This window comes from Lepidochelys kempii, chromosome 1, assembly GCF_965140265.1.
Source record: "Lepidochelys kempii isolate rLepKem1 chromosome 1, rLepKem1.hap2, whole genome shotgun sequence".
Lineage (NCBI taxonomy): Eukaryota > Metazoa > Chordata > Testudines > Cheloniidae > Lepidochelys > Lepidochelys kempii.
In genome coordinates this window covers 121,380,031-121,407,397 of record NC_133256.1, presented here as the reverse complement: position 1 = coordinate 121,407,397, position 27,367 = coordinate 121,380,031, and the positions used below count along the sequence as shown (strand labels likewise).

The 27,367-nt window shown below is 38.8% G+C and overlaps 1 protein-coding gene across 1 annotated transcript in view; it reads left to right on the top strand.

Moving 5' to 3' along the window:
- The window catches only part of OCA2 (OCA2 melanosomal transmembrane protein), a 283,538-nt gene extending 261,888 nt beyond the window's left edge, over nt 1-21,650 (top strand). Inside the window, exon 23 of the mRNA XM_073327707.1 lies at nt 21,199-21,650. Coding sequence (XP_073183808.1) covers nt 21,199-21,286 — 88 coding nt within the window. The 3' untranslated portion in view covers nt 21,287-21,650. The remainder of the gene's footprint in view (nt 1-21,198) is intronic.
- The last annotated feature ends 5,717 nt before the right edge of the window (nt 21,651-27,367 follow it).

Genomic DNA, 27,367 nt, shown 5'->3' with positions numbered 1-27,367 from the left:
CTGGCAGACAAATCCTTTTAGTGACCAACCTGGGCTTATTGTGTAGTAACTCTACAAAAACTGGAAGAAAACATTGTAAAGGAAATGGAACAAATCCTAAAAATAGCAATATTCCCAGTTTTCAGGGGCCCTAGACATGATAGAATGTACACTGTACTTATTCATGACAGCAGTAAGTGCTGCTTCTGAGCATGCTCTCTTTGCACTCCTTTAAGCCATTCTGCTTTCGTCAGCTCAACATAGGCATAATACCGCAGGCTATGTCTTCACAATCACTACAGCTCTGCAGGCTTCTGTCCTGATCTATACTACCCAGCACTACTCCAGTGGAAAAGCCAATATGCAGCTTTATGTTTTTAATATTTTGTTACAATATTTTGTTTGGAGGTGCGAGCAGCAGGACAGACTAGCTGCCTGAGTAAGTACCTAGGTGGGATCACATTTGGGGCAGCTAGATGCTTGTGCCACTATGGCTACACTTCTGTTTTTGCCACGTTCGCTCAATCAAAGCTCGTGGTGTTTGTCTACCCAAGCTGGAAATTACACCTCCAACTCAAAGTGGAAGCTTGATTATTCTCGATCAAAAGCTCGATTCTTTGCATATTACTAAATACTTTAGAGATCTTCTTTCCAAAACCTTTCAGTTTATTGAGACTTTCAGATAGCTGTTTCTTTTCTTGCTCCGAGGAGCACATTGTACTTTGACTGTATTAGTGCATTGTGGGATTACATCGTAAGAACTCCATATCATTGATATTTATATGTCCATATCTAGGACATCATAAAGCTAGTGTCCAGAGTGGTGCTAACTGTTCTAGACAGGATAAGTTACAGATAGGGCCATGATTTTGCTGGCAAGTGTTGAGTGGGGCAGAGCCTTTGCCTGATTTCCATCCAGCTCTATTTGTAGAGGCAAGCAGTTGATGTTCTTGCACTCCAGGATGGTCATTATGCCTGAGCCTTTATACCGTTCCCCACTCTTCATGTATCCATGCAATGTGAAGTGCAAGCTGGTCCTAAAGGAACACACAGAAAAGGCTTACCAAAAAGCTTTACAGTAGTCACAATAAACACAGAGATCATGGTGAGAAGAACTCTGAAACATTCTGTAACATGTAAAGTGTCAGGCTAGGTATTCATTACCCAGGTGTAACAGAACATGTGATCTTTAGCCTATAATAAGCATGAGGTAGAACACTTTCTGGAATTCCCACTGAGAAATGATGCCTCTACAGCACTCCTAATGTGGGTAGTAGGCTGTGCCTTAGAGACACATTTGAGTGTTTATTGTTCTGTGTTGTAGTTCATAGAACAAATCTGCCCCAGCACCATGTTATCATCCAGAAAATTTGAAATAAACTAATTCATAAAAATGTTCTCACGTTCCATTAAGTTTATAGCGTATTCATGGTCCCCATTGTGCAAGGCGCTCTGGAAACACCAAGCAAAAAGGTTGTCCCTGCCCCAAAGAACTTGCAATCAAAGCAGAAGACAAAAGATGGATATGGACACACAGGGAAGTACAAGGAAACAATGAGACATTTTTAGTAAGCATGGTAGGCTGCTATCTCAGCACACAAGAAGTCTTACCATTGTCAAGTTTTTATAGGCATCATGGCAAAGGAGAGTTTTGAGGAGGGATTTGAAGGAGAATAATGAATGAGTTTGCAGATGTTTACAAGGAGCTTCTCCCAAGCACGAGGGGCAACATGGGAGAAAGAACAGTGGTGCTTGTTTGAAAATTTAACACCTGGGGAATGGGGTGGCTGGTATCATGGGCTGGTAGGAGTCAACATTTCAGTAATGAATGAGAGATATTAGGTAGGGGATAGGTTGAAAAGGGCCTTGAAAGTGAAGAGAAGCAGTTTTTGTTTGGTGCAGTAGAGAAGAGGGAGCCAGTGGAGGGATTCCAAGAAAGGGGTGATATGGTCAAGATGATGGGCTAGGAAAATGATCTTTGTGGCAGCATTCTGAATGGATTTCAGTAGGGCAAGATTGCATTTGTCAAGGCCAGAGAGCAAGATATGGCAGAAACTGAGATGTGATATGACGAGAACTGGGATAAGAATTTTAGCTGTAAGGATGGATAGGAAGACTGTATTTTAGTGATGTTATGTAGAAAGAATCTACACGGTTTAGACCTAGTCTGAATGTGAGGACCTTAATAGAGGTTTGAATCAAAGATGACATCCAGGTTGTGGGCCTGAGTGACAGGCAGGATGGTGGTGTTGTCCACAGTGATTGAGGAAGGAGGTGTGTGGGACGGCCTGGGGGGAAAGATTAAGAGCTCTGTTTTAGCCATGTTGAGCTTGAGCTGATGGCTAGACATCTTCAAGGAGATGTCAGAGAGACAGACCAGATTTTAGTTTGGAACGAGTAGACAGGCCTGGAATAGAGAGAGTTGTCAGCAGCCAGATGGTAGTTGAATTTGTGTTTGCAGATGGGATGACCCGGAGATAAAGTAGGTAGGGGGAGAAGAAAAGGGAGTAAGGACAGAGCCCTGTGGAAATGTCACCAAGAATTGAAGGCAAATGAGGAGAATTCTCCAAAGGATATGTTGAAGGAGTGATTAGAGAGGTAGGAGGAGAACTATGTCATGAAAGCCAAGGTGAGAACAAAGATTTCAAGAAGAGGAGCATGATTGATGGTACCAAACATGGCTGACAGGTCAAGAAAGATGAGGATGGAGTGCTGGCTCTGACCTTTGGCTAGGAAGAGGTCCTTAGAGATTTTAGGTTTCAGAGTAGCAGCCATGTTAGTCTGTATTCGCAAAAAGAAAAGAGGTACTTGTGGCACCTTAGAGACTAACAAATTTATTTGAGCATAAGCTTTCGTGAGCTACAGCTCACTTCATCGGACACATTCAGTGGAAAATACAGTGCAGAGATTTATATACATAGAGAACATGAAACAATGGGTGTTATCATACACACTGTATCGAGAGTGATCACTTAAGGTGAGCTATTACCAGCAGGAGAGAGGGGGGAGAGGGGGAACCTTTTGTAGTGATACTCAAAGTGGGCCGTTTCCAGCAGTTGACAAGAATGTCCGACTGGTTTTTGAATGTTACAACAGAACCACTAACCCAGGAACCTATCCTTGCAACAAAGCCCATTGCCAACTGTGTCCACATATCTATTCAGGGGACACCATCATAGGGCCTAATCACATCAGCCACACTATCAGAGGCTTGTTCACCTGCACATCTTCCAATGTGATATAATGCCATCATGTGCCAGCAATGCCCTTCTGGCATGTACATTGGTCAAACTGGACAGTCTCTACGTAAAAGAATAAATGGAAACAAATCAGATGTCAAGAATTATAACATTAAAAAACCAGTCGGAGAACACTTCAATCTCTTTGGTCACTCGATTACAGACCTAAAAGTTGCAATTCTTCAACAAAAAAACTTCAGAGACAGACTCCAAGGAGAGACTGCTGAATTGGAATTAATTTACAAACTGGATACAATTAACTTAGGCTTGAATAAAGACTGGGAGTGGATGGGTCATTACACAAAGTAAAACTATTTCCCCATGTTTATTCCCCCACCCCTCACTGTTCCTCAGACATTCTTGTCAACTGCTGGAAATGGCCCACCTTGATTATCACTACAAAAGGTTTCCCCCTCCCCGCCAGCTCTCCTGCTGGTAATAGCTCACCTTAAGTGATCACTCTCATTATAGTGTGTATGGTAACACCCATTGTTTCTTGTTCTCTATGTATAGAAATCTCTGCACAGTATTTTCCACTGAATGCATCCGATGAAGTGAGCTGTAGCTCACGAAAGCTTATGCTCAAGTAAATTTGTTAGTTTCTAAGGTGCCACAATTACTCCTTTTCTTTTTTAGAGATTTTAGTGAGTGGTTTCAGTGGAGTGCAAGGAGCACAAATTAAATGTTTTAAAAAGTCAGTTTTAAATTCTTATTATTCAAGGGGGAAAAACAGGTTAATGGTCAAATATAGCCCTGAATTTCGATCTGAACTGTTTACAGCTCAGTTCACAAGAGATCAAATCCTGCTTTTGGATGTATGTACATGGCTCCTACTGGAAGTCAAAAGGAGCCATGTGCTCTGCACCTGAGGGCAGACTTTGACCCCAAGCAGGTGCTGTGAATAGCGTGTAATTTTGTGCTTATCACAAGGAGAAACAGGTAGGAAATAATGCAGACATTTCTCATCTCCACTGGAGAGCTCTTTGGCTTATATGTTTATTCATTTCTTTTCCCTCAAAAATATGCATACCTAAGATAAATGCTTTTAAATCTGATACACTGAAGTTCAGAAAGCCATCTGCTAAGTTTGCAGCAACTTTGTATGTTTTCATGGAGTTTAATATTCTGTCATTCTGCTACTCAGAGTAAGTGTTCTACACACTTGAGTTGTTTATTTAGGTTACCTGGTGTTTTGAATATTATGCAGAGTAATTAAGTGAGCATGTGCTTCTAAATATTCTGAATGCTATCAGCAGTTCATATTTCAGTGTCAAGCAGAATTTGAAATATTAAATACTGTGTCATTAAATAAGTTCCTTCAACTACACTTGTGCAAAGTTGTTTACTTCCAAGCTAACGTGTAACTATCCAAAGCAAAGTACATTTGGTATCGACTAACACAGGTTTATGCATAGAACTACAACCAGTCCATCGCACATTTGCAGTGTGTTTAGTAGTCAGAATACATTGATTCTTCATATAGTGTACTGATGGAATATAAAGTTTTATTTTTGTCACCACTCTGAACAGAGCATTCAGAATATATAACTATTTGGAATATAAATTGAATGCAAAGGTATTATTACCTTGAGCAATAATGATGAATAAATCCTCACTTCAGTGATATTTAAAGAGAATTTCGAAGTCATGAATTTGCTTAAAATCTTTTGGTAAATGACAGTTCTCATGTGCTTTGCTTACCAAAGCCTCAGGTATATGTTATGGAGGTGTCAATAGCAATTCCATAGGTAAGCTTGCCTGGAGGTTTCAACTGAAATCACAACTCCTCTTTTTCAAACTTTAATGATTGAGTTGTCTCCCAATTAGTACAATAACCCTTCAGAGGGCACTTGAAATTTCTTTGTGATTTTTTAAGTGAAATTTATGCTAACCATTGCAGCAGAAAACATTTAAAATGTTTTATTTTTGCTGAGTTTTCCCTCACATTTCCTTGCCATTTCCATAGTCCCCACAAATTCCATTCTCTCTCTCTCTCTGCCAGTTCCCATACACATTTTGGTAATATCTGCGATATTGGAACTTTACAGAATTAAGCAGAACTGTTATCTCCCTTCCTCATCATACCTTACTTGAGTTATGCCAAGATTAACTTCTGGAACTGCTCAAATAGTCAACTCCCCTTTTCAACAAAAATGAAAAATTTCAACATTTTTCATTTTCTTCATCAAATTGTACTTTAATTAAATGTTTTTCTACCACCTCTATCCCCAAATCACCAGCTGTGCTGTGCACGTAGTGACAGTGAGCCAGAAAGACAGACTGGGCATGAGATGGACTCTGTATGAGGGTGAGCAGAGATGGGGAGAGGGAGGCTGAGTAACCTATCCAACAAATCAGTACTTTCTTTGAGACCTCTGCTATTTGTTTAATTTAGCTGCCAAGACTTTAATTAAGTACAGTGTACTTAGTCTGATTAGGCAGTCAGTGAAGTTGCCTAAGGACTTTCTCATTTGAACAATATCAAATTAGAAAACAATCTGCTAGTTAAATAAGGTATCAGGATCAGATTGGAAGTGCTTGATGAGCAATATTTTCTGGAAATTTTTTATATCTTAAATCATTATTTGGAAAAATAATTTTAATGGGAAGCAAAGGCAAAATTTATTTATTAGAAAGGACAGCCAGAGACACGAAATGTTGATAGTTGGACACTTACACAGATTTGCCATGTGAATTGTAGAATATTTAAAATACTTCTATGTAAATGATTTATATTTATCACCTCAGTGAAGAAATTGCTCATGTTTAGTCATTTATCTACTGAAATAACCACCATATAAACCCTATTGATGGTTCTGATTCAGTGCTTACCCCATGGACAAGTGAAGTTAAGGAGGTTAAATTGTTTATCAGATTTGAGATGAAAACTGGAAGAAATTTGTTAAGCATCTAGACAAGTGCCTTTTAGAGCAACAGAGAAGTGTAATCACTGAGATGGCTGCTCACATTTGATGTAGAACCAGCTGAAAGGATTCGTTTCTGAACAAAACCCCTCATGTTCAAATGTACATAGAGATGGGGCTATGAGAAGATTGACAATAATGTAGCATAATAAAGAGTTCAAAGGATTGCCTAGAACTTCTTATCAGAACGGGACTATGGGAGACAATTTAAATGGAAGATGGATGAGAGCTGGAGACAGCCACCCAAGGTAACAAGACATAGCAAAAAATATTGTGTGTATGTACAATGTCTTGATCCCCAATCCTTATTAGAGCATCTAGGTACTACTATAATACCACTATTAAATAATAAAAATGCATTCCTACAGCTTATCATTAGATTGGATAGAGTGTGTGTATGTGTTCCTGGAAATGTATTGTTAGCAATTCATGGTTAAGTTGAGAAAGCCTTTACTTTGTTCAGAAATCTTTCTGAAGTTTGAAAAAGGCATAAAGTTAGTGTATAGAAAGGGGAGGTGAAGACATCTGCCCATTCCTTATTATCGTGTAATTGGTGCTTTGTATACTCTGTGGCGAGATGGATCTCAGTTCTGCAGAAAGACCTCTGGATTCTGTGGCAGTGTCATTTGTATTTAAAAAAATGGAGGGTTTGGATTAAATAAATGTAATGAATGAATAACTCAGTCACTACAGTAGCCCCTCTGCTTTTTGTTTAATATTAAATTTAGTTCATTTTATGCTGTCCCCACAGATTTCACTGTACCAGACATTTTCATACTGACAATTTATAACTGCAACGTAAAAGATAATCAGGGCACACCTGGCAGGTTTGGCAGTTGAGTAAAGCACAGCTGGAGCCTTTGGCAGTTGGGGATAGCCATCTTGCGTTTGTTTCTGTTAAAATGGTCAGAAGTGAAATAGCTGATAATGTTGAAATTGCTATCTCTAGTTTTTAGAGTTAACACCCTATTGAGATAAATGGGACAGTCCATACCATCTATAGCACAGTTTAGGTAGCTATTACACTCAGTTCAAATTTTTTAAAGTTTTCTTCACAACCAGGATGACTAGAAACATACTGGATTTTCAAATAAAAGGTTAGATCCTGTCACGTAAACCTCTGAGAAGGGCTATAGCATATCTGTAACTGCAGAACACACTGGGCTCTGAATAGTCAGTCAGCCAGCAGAAAGGCCCCCTTCCAGAAAGGTGAAATCTGACCTAAAGCAAGACAAGACAAAACTATTATTTATGCCCTAATCCTGCATGCGCTTAACTTTAAGGCCATGAGTAGTTATGCATCACCTAGTGGTAGGTGGGTTAGGCCTCTGTTCCTGCCAGCTCCAATTTTTCTCTCAGGCCACAGTCATGCCATTTGACCATCTGCCTGTTAGTGGGTGTTGACTCAACCCTTCGGTCAGATCCCCCATCCATCTTCTTTCTTCCTGGGGTAAGGAAGATATGGGATCCCCTGGCCTCATGACTGGGGAGAACTTCAACCCACTTGTTGACCCCTATGGGTGTCCCATACCAGCCGTGTGGTTCTAAAGGTCTTTACCCTCTCCTTCCTTCCCCAAGAGAGAGTCAGGAAGTAAGGGTTTTCATGCCCTTCATAAGGAGGGGGTTGGTGGGAAGACTGGGCCCTCCCACTCCATTAGGCTCCAGTCCAGGACCCACTAAGAGGCACCAATGTCCAGAACCCAAGAATGCCTTAACTGTCTACCTGGGCCACTTCCTACCACCTACTCTCTCACCAAAGTCTTACAGTTTGCCTCAAAGTAGTAAAATAACTGAACCTTCAGTCCTTCTGGGTTCAGTAGGAAAGCTCTCTCTCTCCAGGAAAAGGTTTCTCTAGCATCCTTCCTCAAGAGCTCTCAGGACAGATCTCTCTTTGTCCTATTAGGTCCCTTTTGAGCCGCCGGCTCCCTTTTAAGCTTCACCACCAGCTGAAGCATGCTCTCCAGGTGGGACTGGGTGGGGTCGCCTGGGTCCACAGTTGCTCCTTAACCCCTTCAGTTCCAGTGTGTGTGTGTGTGTGTGGGGGGGGGTGATATACTCCCTATCACAATAGTCCCATTGAAGTTAAAATATGTGCATGCACCATTGCCAGATCAGGGCGTTATTCCTTCAAGAACACAAGAATCTAAATTAAAATGGGCCTGATTCTGATCTGTTTTGCACCATTGTAACTCTATTGACTCAATAGATTTACATCAGAATCAGTCCCAGTCATCTATTTTCAACCTGATTTTTAATGAGATTTAACTTTCCCAAAGTAGTTAAGTTTTAAAAATTACATTAATCTAAAACTTGCAATCTGATTTTTCTACTCACCTAAGTATGGCACAAAATGCTGGAAAAAGAAATTACAAGCTCTGCACTATATATCCTAGAGGGAAAAAGAATTTCAAGCTCATTGTTATTTCCTCTGTAAAAATACATTTGAAAGGAGAATGAGTTGTACCAAAGTGTTCTTCATATAGAATTGTGGACAGATTTTTGTTATTATTTTGTGTGAAGCAGAAAATCGTATTCACATAAAGAACTCCCCCCCCAGCATTTATTACTTAGTTATTACATGAATTTAGCACTTGTTTTGGTAATTGTTAGATGAGGTTACAAATACTTTTCCAGCTATGCTTTTACTCATGCACAGTTACATTTATTTTGATGGCATTAAAGGCATAAAACACTTGTGTAATAGTTTGCTGCTCAAGCATTTTGCAGCAGTTCAAATCTGGAAACTGGTTTCTTTGAGGTGGACACAGGGTACGCTACAGCCTTTACATAATCACCTTAATCCTAAACTGACAGTGTCTAAGAATTGGTAATTAGGAGAACATAAAAGAAGTTGCTAATAAATAGAAGAGGTTTTGCAATTTATGGGCATTTATCGTCAGGAGGTGGGACCCATTTGCTTTGTAGTTATGAAAAATCAAATGAAGACAAAGGGGAAAGAAATTGCCCTAGGGAAGTTTAAAAATGAATTTTTATTTCACACAGACTGGTAAAATATAACCGTTGAAAACATTGCTTGCAAATGATTTATTTCTTACTGAGATGGGAGCTCTATCCCAAAGAAGAATTGTTCATCATTATTCCTTTTAATTTATATTTGAAGATAACAAAGCCTGAAGGACAGATTGTAAAGCTTCTAAGTTCAGTGGTGCCCACACAAGTAAAAACCATTTTGGGTAATATGGAAGTTATCTAAAGCAATCTTTTATCTTTCGTAAGTCTAAATAAATCATTCCAGCCAATAGGACAATGTTCATCTTCTTGCCCTTCAGTGCATTAAGGATGTTGGTGCAAGCGTCAGTGAAAAATCTTGTTTCATAATGCTGCAGTTCACATTTATTGGAGTAAAAATATTACATCTTCTGCCGGCATTTTCCTTAGCTGAGGAAGCCAAATTCAGAGACATAGGAACCTAAAATGCAAAATGGTATAAATGCACTGGAAACAATGGACAGACTCAAACCTGATATTCAAAAAAAAACCCAAAAAAAGATTATGCTATGATCTTGTGGTGGGGGAATTTAGGGTCTATTTGGAATAACTAACCACATGGTTGGTTTTCCCAGTTGTAGATAAGAGTAACTTGACAGGTAAGAGAGTAATGGAGAAGTGCCATTTCACCTTATTCTGAAAAATGATAAGGAAAGTGTAATGCTTTGTAAAGCTCTAAAGCATAACAAGACTATTCCAATAATCTCTTTATCTTAATCCCTCTGTACTCATTATAGCTGTAGGCTTGAGTAATATTTTTGACTTTCTTTCTCAAAAAAACACTTGAAAACATAAAGGCCTGCATTTTAAAGAGTTACTAGTGATTTAAGATGCTCAGTCTGAGATGCCTTAAAGGGGCTTGATTTTCAGAATGTGCTGAGCACCCATCCTTTCAGTCCCTATAGATTCATGTTTACACCATGTACCTTAACAGCTCTGTGTTAATCAATCTAATTGGTTCCAGTGAATGTATCAAAACTGTGCAAACTGAATTTTCTAATATGGTTTGCTACTAAAAACAACAAGTTTTCACACACATAATAATGTCAGGAGTTTCAGAAAGTAGATTGATCTCTTTCCACCCACATCAACGTAATGATGCCACTGGCAATAGTATTGTGTTGCAGAGAAGAAGTTCTGTATGTGTTATCTAGCAAATCTCCCATGATGATGTTCATCTCACTAGCAAATGGATGCTGGTAAACATATAATGACACTGTAGCTTTCTAAAGGCACTGGAGTCATTTCTTTATATTTACATTTTCTAACTGTTGGAACTGTGTGAGACTTTGATAATGAAACCAGAGGAAATTGAAAGACTGGAAGAACATATGCCAAGTCTGTTGTGGGGTGTGGTTAAGGGGTGGTCACATTGCCTGCCTCAAACATTGGGCCATGCAATCTTTTGCAAGCAACCCTTAAAGATATATTGTGTGTGTGTATCTACATACCTGCACAGTACATAGAAAGCTAATACATGATAGTGTGGTTTAGCAGTGGCATAAGGTTGAGTATAACGAGTATAATGTACAAGCAGTGAAGCTATGAAAACCATCTCAGATCTCCCATATTAAAACATATTCTGTGTATTTTGTGTCACAGCTCCTTTGCTGGTAGCCAGGAAAGGGACTAGTCAGCTGTTCCTAGAAGGCATAATGAGCTAAGAGCACCATTCTATGGCACCAGGTAGCAAACCCATTGAGAGAAATTTGGGGCCTCCATACATCATTTGCTGGGGACCCATCCCCTCCCATTTCACTTCAATTTTACCCCAGTTACTGATGGTTCAGTGGCCTCCTGAGTTCAAGTCCCTAGTACAGTTATTCCGCCCCCGGCTCCTCTCTTGTCAGCCCTGCTGGTAACAGTGCTTATGGGGCACAGGAGTATTTTGATTTGAATGTGTAGGTTTAAATTAACGGGCCTGAAACTCATATGAACAGAAACCATGCAAAGTGAATTTGCCTATAAAGTTTGCCAAGGCATGTGCAAACTGAAATTGGAGCACTTGGCTCAGTCCTGCTACCTAGATACTTCTGTCTAAATATATAGAGCCATTATAGATGATGTTTCAATTGACTATATAATATACACTTGGGTGTTAAACTTTTTTCCCCCTCTGTTTAGTATACAAACATAAGAAACAAAAGGAAGTTCACATACAAACCGTTAGAATAACATTGAACATCTGGCTTAAATTACAAAACCCAGGAAATCCAGAGCTAAGGGTAAAATTCAATACTTGACCTAATCCAATATGCTAACATATGGCATATAAGATTGCTCATATTTAGATACCCGTAATACTGAGGTATGCTCAATTGGCTGGTAATGAATGGACTATAAATTTGCTTGCTTCTGGCTGCTCATTTTGGAGCCTTAACATTTTTCAGTAGTACTGTATTTTTCCTTGGGAATATTTGTTGATATAGAACAGGGAAAATGTATTTTTAAGTGGAGTCAGCTGAATAAAATGCTGCAAACAAGTAGATATAAAGCAATTTAGATTTTAAAGGACTCTGTAGATTTTAGCAGTATTAAAACTCAGGGAAATCTGCTTATGGTACAGAGCTGTCTAGTAAAAGTGATTGAAGCACCTTTCTGTCTCTAAAGCCACTGAAAAAGACCATATGCATGATGGAAAATAGAAACAATGGATGCAATATTGGGCCACTGTTAATGGGTTGTGTGTTGTTTCCTCTAGTTTTTTTTTAATGTAGTTGATATTTGAAGGAAAAATCTGAATGACAGACACCAAAGGTATGCTGAAATAATTAAACCAACCTACCCCCCAGCTAAATAACTAGAATTTGGAGAATGACAAATGTAACCTAAATTCCATTAGGTAAGTAGTTAATAATTGTGCTCTTTATTTAAAAAATCACTTATTCTTTCAGGCTGTCACATATTTCTGAGTAATGTTACATAATGCAGGTGTTAATTGTTCAAAGTCCAATATAAATATTCCTCTGGTGGTCAAAGCCAAAGAATGTCGCTTTCTCTTTTAAACTCACTCACTCTTTTTCTCTTTCTCTTACACTTACACACACACACACACAGAGGTTTAAAAATATTAAGACATAGGAAGACGAGAAACTGAATTGCTCTCATTATCTGCCTTATGGTATAATGTCTGAAAGTGAATTTATAGTTCACCACTGGAGCAAGAGCAAATCACCAGAATCTTGACTTTGTAAAGGGCACCATCTTTATTTTTAAATATATATTTGTTCCCACTGGCCCTCTAGAAGCTAAAATGTGCTTTGTTGATGGACATTAGAGTTCTTTCTGTGGGGAAACTAAGGAAAAACTTTTTCACTAGGAGGGTGGTGAAGCACTGGAATGCATTACCTAGGGAGGTGCTGGAATCTCCTTCCTTTGTGGTTTTTAAGGTCAGGCTTGACAAAGCCCTGGTTGGGATGATTTAGTTGGGGATTGGTCCCACTATGAGCAGGGGGTTGGACTAGATGACCTCCTGAGGTCCCTTCCAACCCTGATATTCTATGATTCTATGAAAGATCAGTCTCCTTCATGTCAAGTTGGAACCAGTCAAGAAAAGGACATTGGGTCATTTGCATTAGTGGTATAAAAGGTGGTAACTGGTTATCATAGTGGAAAGTAGGTATTTTAGGGTGTTCTTGCAGTGTGATATTTTGTCTATTGCAATTAGTAAAGATACTTGAGATAGCTGCTCCCAGTTTAAGGGCGAGGAGCTTACCCTGTGAGCTGTCCTCAGCATTAGAGCTCACTTTTTTTCTGTTGGCCTGGCCAATCCCAGATTTGTTCAGGGTTCAATGCAAGACTCCTCTGTTATCTCAGGTTTTTCAGGGAGGAGTGACTCTGAGGGATTTAGGATGGTTGGTTGAGGGGTATGGTGGTGGATTAACTGGTTATTGGTGATAATAATGGGCTATCTTGTGAATTGACTTTGGACAGTAAAGTATTTGCATTAAAGATAGCTATCTTTTTGGTTTTATGGGAACGTGTAAGAACTTCTGCATCAACCATGGCTTTCCTTTGAGGAGCAGCTTCTACATTGCTGATGGCAATGTGTGTGTGTGTGTGTGTGGGGGTGTTAGTTTGTGTTTTAGCCAAAGAAAACGAACCCATTAGGAAAAAAAAAACAAATACTTCTAAAGGATGCTTTGTTGTTTTTTTCCTGTTTTTGCTTGTTTGCTGAAGGAGACTGTACAAATGAAATATAATGCCTCTTGACCACCTCTTTGTGCTTAAGTGCTTTGCTGAATAGGGGTGGGTTACTCACATACTTGAAGCTAAACACATGCTTAAATACTTTGCTGAATTGCAGCCTTGAATCCTGAAATCTATGCCCAAAGCTACTCTTTACTAGCCCGTAGGTAGTCTTTGGCTACCTATTTTTCCACAGTATGAAATCACTAAGGACTTGTCCATAGAGGAAGAAATGTTGAATTGGTGTGATATACAGATTTAGCACTGGCCATGATAACATACACCAGATCTCAGAGTAGCAGCCGTGTTAGTCTGTATCCGCAAAAAGAAAAGGAGTACTTGTGGCACTTTAGAGACTAACAAATTTATTTGAGCACAAGCTATCATGAGCTACAGTGAGCTGTAGCTCACAAAAGCTTATGCTCAAATAAATTTGTTAGTCTCTAAGGTGCCACAAGTACTTCTTTTCTTTATACACCAGATCTGTACCCAGCCTAAATTATACCCCTCTTCGCACATCAGTGAACACATCTCAAAAAGTGTAAACCTGGTAGTTTAATTTAGCCACAGTTTATACGTGGAGAACTGAACCGTGGCTCATTGTATTTTCTTCACTCTCATCCAGATATGGTGAGGTTCAGCTTCTGATACATTTTTCTCACTTCTTTATACTGATATGATAACTTCAAATAAAATCATCTTCAGATACAAAAGGAAAGGAAGAAAAGTTACACAAATGCATCTATGGTATGTTCCTTCCCAACATCAAACTACTGACATTCTCTCTCTTTTTCATTTCAATTTGTTGGCTTTCATTTTTAACATTCTACCCAGGGGTCAGCTGGACCTAATAATTTCCTGTGGGAGGCAGACAATTAATGCCAACAGGAAGGTCACTATATTCATCAGCTGCTGTTGCTATCTCACCGTCAATTTGTTGCAGTCTTTTGAAGTCATAACTACACTGCTTTTCTCTATATTTCAGTGGGCCATTCATAGCTTTTAGTATTTCCCCATGGTGTTTCATACAAGTATCTACCATCACCATCCCTGCCTTCTCAGGCTTGAATAGCTTTTGAATAGTTATTATACAGGCATTTGTTTTTCTGAGACCACCTATATTTCACATGAACTGCACCACAGAGACAGTAGAGCTAGGCAAATACTGCAAAAACATGTCTGTGGCTATTGATTTGAACATTCAAGTTGGAACTGGTATATTAACCATTTTCTTTACAGTGAAGGACTACACTGACTGCTTTTTTTTCTTCAGATGAGCAGATTTTGGAAGGCCAGCAAAATGCTCACTACAGGTAATGTTTGGAAAGCATGACGTTTTTTGTCAAAAAGAATTCAGGAGGCTTTTTTCCAGAACGTAGAATGCACAATTTAACACCATTTATTTTTCTCACTTGAAATTTAATTTTTCCTGACCTGAGGTTCATTATTTCAAGGGACTGTATGGAAAATCTTGGCACAGACTCAAAACCAAAAGAAAACTGGGAGAAATTATTGTAATTTTAGCAATCAGAAGAAAATGTGGTTATAGGTTACGTTCAGTGTTTTCAATTACACGTTAACTACTATGTATGGTAACTGGTAGGTAACTACACTATAATTTTTATGTAATTCCAGGCTATGTGCAATTCACGGTAATTTTAGTGTTTCCTGAATGATCATTGGCAGTGTTAGCTAGCTGCTATTTTAGAAACAGGTGTCCAATTGTGAAGGTGTCATAGTCTTGTGGATAAGCAGGAGCATCTCTTTTTTAGACCTTTTCTTTAAATGGGCACTAGAGCCAATACCAGCCTGTCCTTTCAAAGTATGGAAATAACAGTATTTTGTGGACGTGGGATGATGGAAAGTTGAGACAAACAAAAAGGCAGGAGACACAGAGGTCAGCATGCAGTGGAAGAGAGCAGAGAAGGAGGAGATAAGGGAATAGGAGAGGGACTAAGAGAAATAGAAGGGATAATAAGAACAGAGAAAGAAAGGGGGAGATGAATTCCTAGGACCCTGACGACCTGGGGACCACACATGAAAAATATATCCCAAATTAGGGCATCCGATGAAGTGAGCTGTAGCTCACGAAAGCTCATGCTCAAATAAATTGGTTAGTCTCTAAGGTGCCACAAGTACTCCTTTTCTTTTTGCGAAGACAGACTAACATGGCTGTTACTCTGAAACCTATTATAAAAAAGTTTCCCACCAGTATTCATTCAGATTTTTAAATAGATTTATTTCAAGTGTGTTTGCACATTTGTGTGTGTTAGCCTTATATGTTTTCTAGTGAATCAATATACTTGTAGGAATGGTTGCAGAAGCAGATAGTTTTACGTAAATGTTGAAGTATTCTGAAAACTTTCTTCTACAGGTTATGTTTATCCAGTCGGAGAACAGAAAATATACCATGTACTTTTGGTGACCAATCATATGCTCAGATTTTAAATATCAAATGTGAAATTTTCTGTTTGTGACACAATTTAATGAACAGTACTAAAACTCTATTGGCTTACTCTGGCAGAGAATTTGGCAGCAAACACTCAGAATGAGTTCCTTGAAAATGAGCTGCATACCAAAGATTATTTGCAAAAATTATTTAACAAGTAATTTTGGATGAAGAGTAAATCTGAGAAAATTGAAGTGTTCACAGATTATTCACAAATGCAAAAAAATGAAATTTGTACAAAAAAATCTTGTCTCAGTTCTAGATGAGATGTAGAACGTGGACTTGCTCCTTGAAAATATGAGTGGTTTTCTTCATATTTAAATAAGTATAGACCCACAACTCTTTTGTAAGAAAACTAGTTAACAGCTGCCATTCTTCATCCATGATAACTGTTCTCCCTTCCGCCCCACAAAAAAGGTGTGTGTGAGTTAATGTTTAAATAAAGAGGATTACAAACATATCCTTTTGATTAAGAATCATGGATATTGCTATTGTTATACATTCCTTTTGAAAGGAAATGTAAACGAGCCACCTTGTAAACCGAATGATAGAAACTTCATTAACAGGAGTGAATTGCATCTAGAAGCTTCAACACCCAAACCCAATTTCTGAGGCAGCTTTTGTAATTTCAAGATGTGAATTTTTGAAATGAGCTTGTCACTGTAGGATTTCCAAACCAAAGTGTGGCACATGTTCAGGGTCTGGCCTGAAATGACAAGGACTCATATTGTATCTTCTGCTAGGTTAAACATCTTCTCATATAACATGGCACTTGCCAGGTGTGCAACACATTTCCTTATTGTGTGTACAGGTGTTGATAATGGAGAGGCCAGTAAGTGGGAGAGAAGAATTTTCAAGAAGTTCTCTAGAATGCTCCATAAATTACATTCTTAAAAGGATATTCAGGTATAGATTAGGGACGAAATTCAAGCCTCATTTTAAACCAGCGTGCAACCCCACAGCAGTCAGTTGGGTGACACAGAAGTGAGAGCAGAACTTGGCACTCAATGTTCATATATACTACCACCATGATCCATATTTGTAACAGCTTGAACCACTGCTGCCAATGGTTTGATCTTGGAGGATTGCTGGTATCATCTTGCAACTCCAGAACTGACGAGAGAACTTCACCTTCCATTTTGAGAGATGTCTCTGCAGATCCTCTAATGATTCACTACCCTTGGTGCTATGTGCTCAGAACAATCTAGAAGGCAGTGACTGTTGGGTCTGTCTTTTCTTCAGGGTAAATCACTTTTCTAGTATATCCCACTGTAAGCCACCCCCCCCCACCCAATTTCTCTGAATGATTCTGATGTCTCTGCCTCATTTTAGAGAGAGCTGTATTATGCTATGACTTTTGCATAAAATGTTTCGGTTAGGTGGCAAGGTACATAATCGGTTCATTAACTGTAGGTGTATTGTTATAACAGGAAAATGACTCCCTACATAACTAGCCTTATATTTAATATACATTTCCTTTTTTAATTACTTAGGGGAACACTGAGAGAGATGTTGCTCCCTTTCATATTCCTCCCAAGTGCTGGTGTGCTCGCACACATTTGAAGTGGTGGTGTTGGGGTAAGGAAGGGTTGTTTGACTTCTGAGATCTGCTGATCTGTGGTGTTATGGTTTGGAGTAGCCTCAGATTAGCACACTACCAGCCACAACCCTAGCTTTGCTTTGGAGGAGCATACCGTGACTGCAATATAGTTTCTGATCTGGTCCCCTCTTTATTCCTGTCCCTAACAAACCGTGGTTCGATTTTCTCTTGTTTTTATATTCTCCCTCTCCTAAATACACTGGATGAAATTCTGGCCCCACTGATGTCAAAGGGAGTTTTGCTATTGATTTCCATGGGGGCCAGGACTTCACCCTCTATTCCAGCAGTTGCCTGAGGCCAGTGTTCGTTCTATACACTGCACAGCAACAGTAATGTTGTAGTTTTTATGTTCTGTGAAATATGTTCTTAGATGGGGTGGTTTTTTTTAAATGAAAGTACCTATAAATTACATTGTAAATGTTTTGGGGCAGGTACCGTGTCTTCCTGTTTGCCAGTACAGCACCTAGCATTGTGGATCCTGGTCCTGACTGGAGTCTTCCAGCACGACAACTAATAAATACTATTAATCATTTTTTTGTTCACAACTATAACACTTCTCTCATCTGCACAGAGATTAGCAAAGCGAAAATGGTAGCAGTAAATTCAGGTCCATCAGATTACTGTTCAGGCCACTGGTAAAATCAAGTCCCACACTACACAAGTAGTTGTGTGAGTAATAAAAGTCAGTGGAACTACTTGCGTGAGTGACTATGCATTGTTGTGGCCCACCGCAAATGCCCCAAATAAATCAATGAAGTAAGGTATTACGCAACATGAGTATGGGAGGCAGAACCAGACCTTTGACTCTTACTGTTAAAGCAAAGGTATGATTAAAAATCCTGCATGTTTGCATGTTGTTCTGCATAATTCATGTACTTCCCGTGCAGAATTGCACAAAGCTGGAACCAATTTTTCAATTATTTTTTTACAGAAAGGATAGCAATTATTGCTTTTTTAAATCCCCTCTCTTCTTCTCCTTATGCATGCAGGTATTAAGTGCCCTTCATCTCTGAGCTCTTGTGTATCCGCTTGTGAGACCCAATAAGTTATATTAGTACAGGACAGGATCTGGGCTTTGCTAAGTCACTGGAGCTTACCCAGCAGCACTGAATTTATTGTTCAGTTAAGTGCAAGGTCTAATGTAAGTCTGCAGTTTCTTTTCCTATGAAATCCTTAGCAATCTCACCTTCACCAGACCCTTGTTTGGAAATTCACTGGATGCATTTACATTTGTAGAAGGACTTTTTTACAGCACCATTTTATTTTTAAAGTGAATTTATCAGATCTGAGCACTTTTAAAAGTGAGATGGCAAATCTTAGGAAGATCAAATGAGCTCAGAAAGAAAAAGACTGATATTGTCTGAAAAGCAGTTAGGTGACCATATAATTATTTTTTTCTAATTTCAAAGGCAGCTTTAAAACTCAGAAAGCTGTTTGGCAATGCCATGAATTTAATAATACAGTAATTTTGTGAAAGGATAATTGTGCAGCTTTTTAGAATAAGGAATCATTCAAAAGCTAACACCGGAACAGTCTAGCTGGGGGAGAAAATATACTAGGGTATACTCCAAATCAAATTTAGACATAAAAAGGAAGCCATGCCTTCTGGGTAACTTTGTGACAAGCTATTGCATTCTTATCTTACCAAAAATCACTAGGATTCTGTGTCTGTTTTGTTCACATGCATAAATGAGAATTACCATACACCTTCCTCAGGGAATATTTGGAAGTCTTGGCAGCCTGGTTGCCCTGTCTAACAATCCCTCATTCCTCTTCTGTTCTTCCAAAAACCCCTTTCTCCCCACAAACAAGCAAAAACTTAACTCTGCTGTTGCTAACCAATGTTTTGAGAGCTCTGATGATGCATGGCCCCTACTGCCATCCTTAAATCCCAGAGTGACATGGGGCCTCCCAACCTCCTCCCATACAGGGGAGAGTGGCTGGCATCATACGTAGGAGTTGCCATAATGGATCAGAGACTATTGTCTAACATCCTGTCTCTGACAGTGATCAACACCAGGTGCTTCAGGGAATGTGCCAGAAATCCCACAGTAGGCAGATGTGGAATAATGTGCCCGCCAAGGAAGTCTTTACTTTTACACTCACTCAGTTTTGTGGATAACTTCTATTTTTCTTGGGTTGCCTCAGTTTCTGTGGGGTGGTCAATGGGATGAAAGGCTCACTGGGACATTGGGTCCAGAGTGGTAAAGCAGGCTGGTGGGGACATATGGACAATGAGGGGTGAAAAAGCAGTTTATTTTTAACAGAGGTAGTTCTAACTAACATTTTTTTTATGCTATCTGCCCGTTATTGCTAGTCTACCTTGTCTAAGCTTCTTTGGCAGGGGCTGTCTGTCATTATGTGTTTATACACTGTCTAATGCCATGGATTTCCGATCCTGACTGAGGCCTCTAAATGCTACCGTAATAAACTGCTACTAATACTAAAGCTCCTCTAATGCCATTGGACCTGTCCTGCTCAGATCACTCTACGTGGCAATGAAACAGCATTAGAAAGCGTTACATAAACCCTGGACAGAATAGTGTTGCAGGTGCGGGTATGGAGCAGGAGGAAGAGCAGATTGCACCACACGCATCCCAAATGTTATTTTCTTTTAAAATGTGTATACTTGCATATGGAGAAAGGGAAGATAAGGAGATTTTAAAGCACATGAGACCTGAGAGTTTTCTCTCCCTGTCAGCAGCTACACGTGCGTTCCTTTGCTGTCTGAGTAATTAATGGTGGATGAAGGGTGACGTCTTGAACCCTCTAGAGGCTGCCTAACATGATAAGCAAGGCAAAAAGCATCACTAATACATTCACATATACTAGGTACATCCTTCTTCAATTGCCAGTGAGGACAATGAATGAAATATTGGCACTTCAAAGAACACTATCACACTTTGATCATGCTTAGTAAAAGAGGTGGATGAATATGAACCTTGAGAATATGAGTAAAAAGGTCATGTGTATGAAATATTATACGATGCTGCAGGACACACAAAGTCCTGCCCAGTCTTCAGTTTCTGTCATTTTGAATTTTCTGTCAACAGAAGCTTTAAAAGCTTAAGTTCATTCTGCAAAATCGTACTGTGGGATTTACCTCTGCTGAAAGAAGTGTTTTGACATGAAAACAAATCTTTTAACACTTTCCACACAGGCCAAAGAGATTTCCTCAGATACTCTCAGAAGTTGGTGCATCTTGTAGAACTACAATACTTTTCAGCTGACACTCAAGACCATTCCGCATTATGGGGATAAATACAGTACCAGCATGATGAGGTTTATTATTTAAATGCCATTGGAAGCCAGCTAAACGAATGTCAGCCATAAACCAGAGTTATAAAGGACCTTATTAAGGTTAGAGTGTACACACAGTATGAAGACATAAATAGTGAATGAGCTATCCTACTGCTTGCTTACCTTGTGAGAACTGATATAATCCACGTAATTGCGTATTGACTGGCACATGACCAAGACATTCAGTTCTAGATTCTCAGTTGGCATAAATTGCTGGAGATCCATTGAAGTCAATGGAGCTATGCTGATTCACTCCATGTGAGGGTCTGACCCACACTTTTCTAAATGTCATAACTGGAAGTAGAAAGTCTCAACTTGAACATTAGCTCACCAGGGATCACTGTCATAAACCCGCCGTACCTAATGTTCTTTCATTTTTTTGAAATGTTGTAAAGGTATCAAAAGCTAAGGACTTGTATGATAACTTTTACTTTTGCTTTCAAAGTCTGACTGCCATGTTATTGCATAGTGTTGCATTCTTATTGATCTTTCTTTATTTTGTTGTTTCAGGTTGGGTTTCCCAATGATGATTATGTCCTGTACTATTGGGATGTGTTACCTCCTTGTTGCTCATGTCGTACTGGGTTGGAACACTTAATAATTTGTACTTTCAAGACAAAAAGAAGATTTCTGTCTCGTTCAATCTATACATCAGAGCACTAAGACGACACCATAGAAAAGAAGAAGAAAAAAACCCCACTTTAAAAAGTGATGTATTGATTAAAATGATTGGCAGTCTTACTTTTTGTCATTCATAACCTTATCTTCTGTGAACAATTTGCAGAGCTGAGTATTGAAGTTTAAAGGATTCAAAGTGTTTGTCATGGTCAATATTAATAAGCACATAAAGAGATACCATCACAAGGGAATATGTTGTGTCCTGAAACTTTGTCTTGCCACAATCTGAGTACAGTCATAGATGAAAAAGCCTCATTCACAATAGAAGATGTTCAGTAGTTTCTTCTTAGGGCTTCATTTGTCTTTGTCAGTATATTTAGCTATTTGTATTAAAGTAACTAACATTCAATCTGTACAAGCTGTAACAATTGACATATAAGTAGACAATCTGTACACAATAAGTGATGTACCATTATCTAGGTTCAAAAATAAAAACATCCCAATAAAAATTTGGTATGGAAGAAATTATTCTTTTGAAATTGACTAATAAGTCATACGCCATAATGTGTTTTCATTTTAAAATTTCTTGTTCTTTCTAATCTTGTTGGCCATAGAATGTGCAAAGCAATTTACATTTTTCTTTCAATTATTAATTCAGTTCTTTGGTGGATTACCCTAAATCTTTTAATAGGTTCAGATACTACCTGAAAAATGGAATCATACTTTGGCTGTGCTTTTGTTTTCTTTGATAATACTGTGTTCACTCATGTATATTGATTTTTATATTTGGCTATTGGACCAGGTCACATTATTTATTATGAAAGCAATTTCAATCTTCATCTTAAAAAGAAAAGGAGTACTAGTGTCACCTTAGAGACTAACAAATTTATTTGAGCATAAGCTTTCGTGAGCTATAGCTCACTTCATCACGAAAGCTTATGCTCAAATAAATTTGTTAGTCTCTAAGGTGTCACAAGTACTCCTTTTCTTTTTGCGAATACAGACTAACACGGCTGCTACTCTGAAACCAATCCTCATCTTCTAAGCCTTTCCTGGGACTGGCCCAAATTACCCAAAGGTCTGTCTCATCCTGTGTAACACTAGAATTGACATGCTGAAGAGTGAAACTCATGTGAATAGGGGTGAATTTCAGTGAGCGAACGCAGAAGAACAAATGATGTCATTTGCTCCTGTTTCTCATAAAATGATCTGGCAAGTGAGAAAGGAAACCAGTAATAGTATCTTTCCCCCGGAGGATTTAATATTAATAATAAAACATATAGCTTGACCCACCCAAGTAGCTGGAGTAGCTGATCATTTGCAGGTTGCATTCCTTGACTAAATGCCTTTGACTTAAAAATCTAATTTAATAAGCATAATTCAAATTAGCTACAATGTTCCTTCAAAGAATGATTATCCCTCCTCCATGTTGCCTCATCTCAATAATGAGTGCAAATCCCAGACCCCCTTTTCAATATGTTGCTTTATAAACAAACAGAACAAATAAACCCAGCCTGAAACACATACTTATGGGACTGAACTGGGCCTAACTCCCATTCAAATCCATAGGAAAGCTGCAAAGTTTTTCTTTGGAGGAGTGCTTTACTCTGTAATGAATGAAATTCTGTTAGCACTCGAGAAACGTGTGCGCTAATTTGTGTTGATCCATAGTTTTAAAAAATCATGGTAGTTTCAATTGCCCTCCACATTTCTCATGTCATGCTTATGATAGTGAGGTCGAGGGGTTGCCCTTTACATGCTGAATAAAGCAAGTGATACAGTTGATTCAAAACCCCTTAAATGCATTTGTTGTTACATATTGCCTTTTACTCACCAGTGTATATAATATGTTTCTTTTTCTTAGCTATAAGAATCAGTCTTACCTTTTGAGGGCCAAGCCTTCTACATAACTTTAAAAAAATTGTAATAAAAATAAACCCATGTTTGAGTTCCTGCAACACCAAACATAGTTAAGCCAATAATGTGATTGCATGACCACACATGAAAATACCTGGCCCCATTTGCAACTTCCTGGAAAGGGATGGTGGGGCATTGGGTCACATTACCACCTACCCATCACATCTACTCATCCAAAATACTGGTGTGGGTAGGAGATCTCATTGGTTTCTATCTAGGAAGCTCTGCCAGCAGAACTGTTTTGAGATTTTCTTTGTCCTAAACTACTTGATCTGCCAGTGGTGGGTGTATAGTACACAGGGAATAAAATATTATGTTTAAACAGTTATCCCATATTCTGAGGCAACCAAAAGTTTTGGAATAAATGCAGTCTATTTCTAGAAGAAGTTTGCTATGCTGTAATATTTTTCTGATAATTTCCTTGAAATAAAACTGACTTATTACCTGGATCATCCTTGCTGCTTCATTTGTATTGTGAGACCAGGCTTACTGAGAGCACAGAGGACAAAACAAATGAGGAACATAAGATAATGTTGTTTGTTTGCACAGGGTTTTATGCGATTGTAATCGAGTGCTCAGCAACCAAGGGAAGAATGGTGATACATCAACACGTTTTTCTGCCATATTACTCTTGTTTCTCACTTCAGCAGACAATGTACTTAAATGAGAATTACACACGTACTTCCGAGCATTTCAAGATAATGCAATAATTTTCATTGACATCCTTCATAATTATCAGAGTAATCTGCACAGCAGAATGGCTACATGCTCAACATAACTAGTGCACGGGATTGGTTGGAATACTATTTACAATGAAAATGAATTTAAAAGTTTGAAAAACAGAGAAGTTTAGTAATACATTATATAATTAGATCATCTCTTGTATGCTTGGGGCTGGTATCTGTGAGGCTGATTCTCATTTTCACGAAGGCCCCTTTACATCACTCTGGCAATGAAATAGGTTTTAGAGTGAATGTAAATTTATGCCTAGTTTGATGGTGTAATGAAAAACTAGGCCTTGTATGTACAATTTCCACCCCTTTGGCCTGACAGGAAGTATGCGGTGACCTAAGATTTAAGAGACATGGATTAAATTCCTGGCTTTGGGGAAGTCACTTAACCTCTCTCTGTCTCAATTCCCCATCTGTAAAATGGAGATGATAGCACTTCCCTACGTCACAGTTTGTGAGAGGCTCAGATAGTATAGCAACGAGGATTACATTAGTACCATAGATAGATTCACTGCTACATTACTCTATTGAAACCAATGTGGACACAGAAAATTTTTAGAACCTACATTGCAAGAGAATTCAGAAATAACTAGCCACCAAAGAGAGGATATCTTACTGTTTGTCCAGAAGACCTGCCTACTGATCTAATTCATTATTATTAATCAAATAATATTTTAATATGTTTATCACCATGGTAACCGAGTGTCTTTGAATGCATCACTTCAGTTCAACCAAAATAATGTTTAAAATCTATCATAGTTTTTTTCAGAGAAGATTCCAATGTTCTTCCTGAAAGGACAAGTACTATATAATTTACTTTGACTTTTTATGAAAAACAGAAAGTATTAAAGCATGGGAGGTTTCAACGGAAGTATCACTCCTCTCGACCTGTAAATTTCTCTAGAATTGTAAACATCAAGGATAATATTATGTAAATTTAAAGAAAGATTATCTTTTGTGAATTTGTTATTCATTTTTCACCCATTTCAATAGCTTTGTACGTAATTGAAACGTAACAGTAAATCAGGACTTTTTTTTCCTTTCTGTTCATTGTGGGCAATTTTAACATTTAAAAGCAGAAATGCATTTGACTCTTGATTGTAAGCATCGCTCATGAAATCATAGCCCAATGGGGAATTTTGCCACTAATTTCAATAAAGCAAGGATTTCACCCTTAATTCACAATCACTATAAGAATGAAATGTACTGCAGTATGATATTTGTGATACTAACTTCAGACAATGGAAATCCAGCAGAAGTGAGGCCAATAGAAAGGAATATAAACTATGGCAAGTATTGTGTAAGAAGGAAGGTTAAGATGGAATTTGAAGACCAAATAGTCAAAGAGATAAAAACAAATAACTATATCAAAACTAGGAAGACAAGGGTGCATTGGACTGCCACTGGATAAGGGGAACAATTAAAGAAAGGGGACCATACAAAATAATGAATGGTATAGAACAGGTAGAGTTGGCACGTTTATTGAGCCTTTCTCAAAATACAATACAAGGGGACAGTCAATGAAAATATTAGGCAGAGATTTTCAAACTGATTAAAGGAAATATTTTTCACATCATGCACAATTTGGAACTCACTGCAATAGGATATCACTAAGGCAAAATTAAACAGAAGTAATTGTCATTTACATGTGAGCATCCAGAGTTACAATAATAAGGATTAGTAAACCTCAGAGGATTTTGAAAGAGATATAATACCTTATGCTTCAGGACATAAGTCAAATTCTAACTCATAGCATAGGAAGAAATTTTCCTTGTTGGGTAGGTTATTTCTAGAGCTGGTCAGGAAGTCTCCAACAAAAACTGGCTTTTCTTTGGAAAAATGCTGAGTTTGTGTAAAATTTCAAGGTTTTGGAATTTTTCATTCCATCTTGAAACAAAACGGAGACTTTTCCATTTTTTTCATGGAGACAGAGACCCACTGCAGAATACCCCATACCATGGTAGTTAGAGCACTTGTGTGGGATGTGAAAGACCCAGTTTCAGGTCCCTGTTGTGCCTGATTCCATTTCAATCTATATATTGGGGGTAATGACATCTACTTTTGTAAACACAGAAATCTTCACACGCTATATAGCTACTAAGTACTTATTTTTATAAATAACATAGGATTAGGATTAGCTGCAAACACCATCTATTATTTTAAAGACCCAGGTGTGGAAAAAATGTGGAAGCGCCCTAGTTGATTCGCTCAGTCTCTTCTCTGCCCGCCTGAACAGCTCTATCAGTCCATCCGGTGACTGCAGTTACCTCAAACTCCCTTCTGGCCACAAATCAGTTCTCTGTCTCCCCTCCAGCAACTCAATCCTCGGCCTCACCACAGCCTCATTAGCAAAATTCAACCATTAGCTTCCCAGACCTGCATCTTGCGCCTCTGCTTTCTAGCAAAATGAATTCTCTGCCTTCCATCAGATGATTAGATAGGGTGTGAATTGGACAAGGGCCACTCTGCTCACAAATTCCCTGATCCTATATTCCACCCAACCTCCTTCAAATCCAATTTTTTTCACTATAGTTTCTCCATTACAGACACGAGACACCCTATTAAAACATAAATCATCTAAAAAAGGAGCCACACATTCTGTGCAATTCATGCAAGCCCATAACCTTATTTATATGAACCTTTTGCCCTTGCTACATGTCATCTGGCATTCATGCTGAGGCCTGAAATTAGAAAAAGAATATAGAGAAGCAGGGGGATTGTTGGTTCATGGGATTAATAATAGGCTATGGAGCCTTTCACCTCAAGGGCACTGCTCAAACCTAACTAAGGTAAGTATTCACTGTAAATCATTTCTATTTGATGTCTGGTCTGTATCTTCTGTGAAATGAGTTTGGTGGTCTTGCCCAGGGAACAAGTGCCACATAATACATAGCACTCACAGATAGCCTGAGAAAAAGGACCAAAGAGCTGACACGGCGTCATGGCTGGAGCAATAGAGCTGCTACCAGAGCCGGCTCCAGGCCCCAGTGTTCCAAGCAGGTGCTTGGGGCGGCAGAGTTTCCGCGGCGGTGGCAATTCGGAGGCAGCTCCTCTGTCCCCGGCAACTTGGTGGCAGCTTCTCCCTTTTGCTATCCGCTGCGGCAGTTTTTTTCACTGCTTGGGGCGGCAAAAACTGGAGAGCCGGCCCTGCTGCTATTAATTCTTCAAGAAAATGGATTTATATTTGTTGATTAGGAGCGTGCAGACCTGGCCCAAACTAGGTGAAAAAAAAAAAGAGGGAAGGGGACTGTGCAGTTCTGTAGGGAGGCAAGGGAACTGTTAGTGGGGATGTCTGGGTGTCTTCAGCCTCCTCATTCAATCCATCTCCCAAGTCAATGGAAATGTTCCCATTAACTTCCCTGGCAATTGGCTCAGGCCCTGTGTGTGGTGCTTCCCTGTCAAGGTAAAGAGAT